The sequence below is a fragment of the Astyanax mexicanus genome, chromosome 3 (assembly GCF_023375975.1).
Source record: "Astyanax mexicanus isolate ESR-SI-001 chromosome 3, AstMex3_surface, whole genome shotgun sequence".
Taxonomy (NCBI): domain Eukaryota; kingdom Metazoa; phylum Chordata; class Actinopteri; order Characiformes; family Acestrorhamphidae; genus Astyanax; species Astyanax mexicanus.
In genome coordinates this window covers 7,947,185-7,953,716 of record NC_064410.1, presented here as the reverse complement: position 1 = coordinate 7,953,716, position 6,532 = coordinate 7,947,185, and the positions used below count along the sequence as shown (strand labels likewise).

Here is a 6,532-nt window from a genome sequence, read left to right as displayed (position 1 = left end):
CGCTTTTTTTGATAGAACCCTACAATAATAAATTCTTTGTTATTATTTGGTTATCTAATTGACTATAAGTGGAGAAAAGTGTAGAGTTGTGTTAGTTACATTGGCTTCTCTCCAACTATGTGAAATAAAGACTTGTGTTGAATGAATATTTGACTGGATTAAATTTTAATTCAAATTGTTGTTGCAGAACAAAATAGGACTGAGATTTCATGCAAAGGACAGTGCTATTACACAGTCATTTCAAGAGCATTAAAAATTCACACTGGACTGCAAAAGTGGCAAACTTTCAAGGTCCAGAGCTAGAATTAACATCAGTATAAATTATCACTAACAAACATTCTTCTAATCCTTGTGTAACTACCACTACCACATTGGTCACTCACCACGGTGTCACAAACCACAACAAACTCCACTGATGTTCCTCATTAGTCTTATCATAGTGTAAGGTGGCACTTTTTTATTTTTACTTTATTTTTGGTTTTAGGTTTGCACATTTACCTGAGTAAATTTCTTTCACTTCAGTACAGTTTACTTACAGAGTAGCCACGCTTGCTAAAATACTGAACTTATTCTATGGGTTTTACATAATATTACCACTTTAAAAGGAAATGAATTGTGGTGAGCCTTCAGTCGGTGGCACTCGTTAATCCTTTTCGGTTTCTTTTGTTTGAATGGAACAGTTCATTCATAAGACGCAGGGGATTGCCGCAAACACAAGGGAAGGCAACAAGTGAAAAAAAAGGTTGTGCCCATGATTACGCCATGAACGCCCTGATTATGCAACCGCATACTATAACTGTGCAAATAATGCTACAAATCCTATCAAAATAAACTATATTTTTTTCAAATGGGAAGAAATATTTGACTAGTACTTACAAATGCTTCAATTTTGATAAAAAATATTGAAAAACGCCTCACCTGACAGTCCTCATGAATCTTCCTAAATAAGTCTCTCAGCAGAAAAAAGTATTTTACTGTACTGTTAAAATCAGAATTATCTTTCCATCCGTCCAGCCCAGAAGCGCCGTTGACTTAGAATGGACTTGGAATTAGAGCCCTATGGAAAGGGACAGTGAAATTGCTACTGTATGTAATTAGTATGCATCTCTTGACTTATATATGCTTAAGGATGTATTGCCTTGGGTGAGTGGCGAAGTACTTGACTGTTAATAGCTTATTTTTTTACTTTGTCCTGCAAAAAAGTATAAATAAAGCATTAAATTGTGTTGAATGAAATTAAATAAAGTGCTTAAAATGTTGAAATTAAAAGCAATACCAGATATCAGTTTTGAGTTTTGATTCTTTGCCACAAAATTTCCCTCTCTATTACCCAGTAGTTTTCAGACGTGAACCCTTAAACCCACAAAAGAAGCGTAATAAAAAGAGGCAGACTGATGAACCTCACCATTCTCACTGGTTCATTGGAGGAACTCGCTCATTCAATAATTCTACATTAAATTCTCCTCTCCTTGTCGCTTTAGAGATGGTTGCACTGAAGGTTTTGAGTATTCTCGTCCTTGTGATGGTGCACGTGCTGGATGCAGCATTGATTCCGTGCGTCTGGACGCAGTTTAGACTGAAAATCTTGAATGAGGAGAGCATCGACCTGCTAAATAGCATGGTAAGAAATCTACACATGGCAGAATTCCACATCTTGTAGATTTGCATGAATCCACGAAAGATCTTCTTGGTTCTCTTTTGCAGGGTGATCTGCTGCCTCTGAAATGTTTGGAGAAAGGATGGCGTGCGTTACCAGATGACGCGTTTTTTAAAGTACAGGTAAATATTGCAATCAAAAACATGATAAAATAACTTCAAGTGAAAAACATATAAGTACACCAGTATGACTCTCGCTGTGATTCAGGATGAAGATCTGGCAATGGTCAGTCTTGAAGTTCTGAGAGGTGTGGAACGAATCTTCAAGAACGAACCTACAACTGTCACGTGGGACAAGGAAAAACTAGGCCTTTTCAGGAATGTCATATCATACAGACAAGTGGAAAATCTGCAGAAATGTGTAAGTGTGTCTAATTGCGAAAATACTTTTGGTATTGTGTGGAAGTATGTATCTCTGAGTAGATAACCAGTAGACTTCACCACAAAAGAAACATCTAATACATCTTTTTAGGTTGGGAGAGATGCGTCCCAGAATGCATTGGGAAATCCCTCAGCAGACAGCAGCGTTGGAGTACTGCAGTCCTATTTTGAAGATTTGGAGGAAAACATGAAAATGAAGGTTGGTTTTGATGGAGCTTGTTCACAAATATCATACAACAAATAGATATTCTTTGCTTAAATTATTTAGAAGTTCAGTGATTTTTTTGTGCATTAAGAGATAATTAATATTGCTTTTATTTTTTAAAAGGGATTCAGCGAGTGCTCCTGGGAGATGGCGAGAGATAAAGTTACGAACGTCCTCATGAAGTTCCAGGCTTTTCTAGAAAGCAGAAAGTAGAAATATGTCATCTTTACATTTCGTCAAGATCAAGAATGTAGCCTGTATAATTAGGACTATACTTGATTGTGTGTTTATTTGTTTATTTATTTATTTATTTATTTGTTTGTTTGTTTGTTTGTTTGTTTGTTTGTTTATTTATTTATTCATGATTAAAATACTTGAAGTACATTATTTATGGATACCATCTTTTTAATCTTCTAATAAAGCATATCTCAAATGTGAAATAAAAAAGATTCGTGTTGTTAAAATGTTGTTAAAAAAACTGAAATACTGCTTGTAAAACAAAAATGATTTACTATTTATGGGCAACAAGTATGAAATATACATTTTAAATATCTTAAAATGTGCCAGTCTAAAATTTAATTACTTACTAAGACTGTGATGAACTGCAAATAATGTGATCTTATTTGTAACAAAAACAAATAATTGGGCAGTATTTTTTTTCTTATAACGGACGTAAAACTTTTCTCTTTGACTGATCAAAATCAGACTTTGGGAGTAATATCAGCTCTAAAGACAAAGAGAGAGTGTGTTTTTGCGGTTTTTCCTAAAAGTGAAAAAGGAAAAATGATGTACAACAATGGAAATGTCCGGATTTTGTGGATTCCGTCTTGATACTTTCACTTATAAAACGTGCTTTTCGATTTACTAACATATATAGAGGCACACTACAAACCCCAATAGCAAGAGCATCAGAGCAATAAGAATTTCTGAAGATCAACCCTACCAGTCCTAAACGTAGGTATGCCATACATTTATCACCAGATTTCAGATTGTTGTGGTGTTCATATCAAACCCAGACACGTTATTTTTTTCCATTTCTCAGATCTGTACCAGAATGGCATTTCAGTGTTTGATTTGGGTCAGCTCTCTTCTCTTCGCTGCCCAGGTCTGTTCAATGCCCATAAAATGTCAACTTCAGCTGAGGCTCGTCGAAACAACTCACAACTTACTGGAGAACATGGTGTGTAGACGTTTAAAAATACTGACGGAAGGCGAATAGGAAACCTCACTCTGTTTAGAGTTTATTGTTTCTTGTCTTGTCATTTGTGGTCATTTGGTTAGTGAGACTTTTTTCCTTTGATAGGCGGGTCCAATTCCTTTCCAATGTTTAGATGAAAAGTTTGGAATAAAATTGCCCACCTGGGCTCTGCAGTCAAACGACTCCAAACAGGTGAGTCTTGGATCTTGGATTCGCTTTATATGTTGGATGAAAGCACTGTTTTCATGGATTAGCAGCTTTTATAATCAGGCTGTATGTCTGATCTTCGGTAGGATGTGGGCGTCACAAAGGCCGTGTTTAAGACCTTTATGAACATGGGCTCCCTAATGGAGAACGACGGCATTCCGCAGTACTGGGATTCTGGAAAGCTGGAGAATTTTGAGAACATCGTTTATCGACAAATCAGTGAAAACATTTGCGTAAGTGAATTTACTTTACTATGCAAAGTGTGTAAAATGAAGAAGTATAATGGATGAATGTGTTCACTGATTTGAGTTCTAAAAAATGTTGTTGATGTTGCAGAATTTGGGCGTTTCAGCACAAGAGGATGAAGACGGCTTTGCTCAGAGAGACGCTGCACTCACGCACTATTTTCAGAAACTGGAAGCACTTTTTAAAGAGAAGGTTTGGGCGCTTTTAAAGAAGAATTTTTATTGTACTTATAAAAGTATTAGTTCAAGAATGTCTCGATACATGAGATTCAATTTAACCCTGTATTTTTGTTCACAGGAGTTCAGTGATTGTGCATGGGAAAGGGTACGACATGAGCTTCTGCGTGTTCTGCAGGTCATTCTGTTGGAGAACAACGTATAGTCTAAACAAGTCTGCACATAAGAGTTTTTAAATATGTTTAAAACACGATTTTACATAAATGTTTATTTATTTATTTATTTATTTATTTATTTATTTATTGATTTATTGATTGATTGATTGATTGATTGATTGATTGATTGATTGATTGATTGATTGATTTGTTTGTTTGTTTGTTTGTTTGTTTATTCATGATTAAAATACTTGAAGTACATTATTTATGGATACCATCTTTTTAATCTTCTAATAAAGCATATCTCAAATGTGAAATAAAAAGATTCGTGTTGTTAAAATGTAGTTAAAAAAACTGAAATACTGCTTGTAAAACAAAAATCATTTACTGTTTATGGGCAACATGTATGAAATATACGTTTTAAATATCTTAAAAATGTGCTAGTTCAAAATGTTATTACTTACTAAGACTGTAATAAACTGCAAATAATGTGATCTTATTTGTACAAAAACAAATAATTGGGCAGTATTTTTTTTTTCTTATAACGGACGTAAAACTTTTCTCTTTGACTTATCTAAATCAGACTTTGGGAGTTATATCAGCTCTAAAGACAAAGAGAGAGTGTGTTTTTGCGGTTTTTCCTAAAAGTGAAAAAGGAAAAATGATGTACAACAAAGGAAATGTCCGGATTTTGTGGATTCCGTCTTGATACTTTCACTTATAAAACGTGCTTTTCGATTTACTAACATATATAGAGGCACACTACAAACCCCAATAGAAAGAGCATCAGAGCAATAAGAATTTCTGAAGATCAATCCTACCAGTCCTAAATGTAGGTATGCCATACATTTATCACCAGATTTCAGATTGTTGTGATGTTCATATCAAACCCAGACACGTTATTTTTTTCCATTTCTCAGATCTGTACCAGAATGGCATTTCAGTGTTTGATTTGGGTCAGCTCCTTTCTTCGCTGCCCAGGTCTGTTCAATGCCCATAAAATGTCAACTTCAGCTGAGGCTCGTCGAAACAACTCACAACTTACTGGAGAACATCGTGTGTAGACGTTTAAAAATACTGACGGAAGGCGAATAGGAAACCTCACTCCGTTTAGAGTTTATTGTTTCTTGTCTTGTCATTTGTGGTCATTTGGTTAGTGAGACTTTTTTCCTTTGATAGGCGGGTCCAATTCCTTTCCAATGTTTAGATGAAAAGTTTGGAATAAAATTGCCCACCTGGGCTCTGCAGTCAAACGACTCCAAACAGGTGAGTCTTGGATCTTGGATTCGCTTTATATGTTGGATGAAAGCACTGTTTTCATGGATTAGCAGCTTTTATAATCAGGCTGTATGTCTGATCTTCGGTAGGATGTGGGCGTCACAAAGGCCGTGTTTAAGACCTTTATGAACATGGGCTCCCTAATGGAGAACGACGGCATTCCGCAGTACTGGGATTCTGGAAAGCTGGAGAATTTTGAGAACATCGTTTATCGACAAATCAGTGAAAACATTTGCGTAAGTGAATTTACTTTACTATGCAAAGTGTGTAAAATGAAGAAGTATAATGGATGAATGTGTTCACTGATTTGAGTTCTAAAAAATGTTGTTGATGTTGCAGAATTTGGGCGTTTCAGCACAAGAGGATGAAGACGGCTTTGCTCAGAGAGACGCTGCACTCACGCACTATTTTCAGAAACTGGCAGCACTTTTGAAAGAGAAGGTTTGGGCGCTTTTAAAGAAGATTTTTTATTGTACTTAGAAAAGTATTAGTTCAAGAATGTCTCGATACATGAGATTCAATTTAACCCTGTATTTTTGTTCACAGGAGTTCAGTGATTGTGCATGGGAAAGGGTACGACATGAGCTTCTGCGTGTTCTGCAGGTCATTCTGTTGGAGAACAACGTATAGTCTAAACAAGTCTGCACATAAGAGCTTTTAAATATGTTTAAAACACGATTTTACATAAATGTTTATTTATTTATTTATTTATTTATTTATTTATTTATTTATTGATTGGTGTATGTTTTGATGGTCTGTATGGCAATAAAACAAACTTGCATTTGAAGCATGTGTTTTACGTGTGTTACTAAAAAGATGTACTAAATGTCTAATTTTCTACACCTTAAATAAACGTATTGTGCAAAGTAAACGTTTGTTCACTATCACAACAATAGACATCAGTCAAAAATCTAATCTGTTCACTCATGTAAATTCAAACAAGACACTTTAATCAGTCTAAAGTAAAACTATGAAAAAACAAAAAAAAAAATACATGTTATGGATTCTAATTGGCGCGCTTTTCCAATTG

At 35.1% G+C, this 6,532-nt stretch overlaps 1 protein-coding gene across 1 annotated transcript; it reads left to right on the top strand.

Annotated features, from left to right (window-relative positions):
- Window positions 1-3,296: 3,296 nt before the first annotated feature.
- Window positions 3,297-6,132, top strand: LOC125799261 (uncharacterized). The gene is made up of 10 exons (XM_049475528.1): window positions 3,297-3,422; window positions 3,546-3,632; window positions 3,734-3,880; window positions 3,984-4,085; window positions 4,191-4,197; window positions 5,186-5,280; window positions 5,404-5,490; window positions 5,592-5,738; window positions 5,842-5,943; window positions 6,049-6,132. The coding sequence occupies exons 1-10, from the start codon at window positions 3,297-3,299 to the stop codon at window positions 6,130-6,132; spliced, it is 984 nt and encodes a 327-aa protein (XP_049331485.1).
- Window positions 6,133-6,532: the final 400 nt, after the last annotated feature.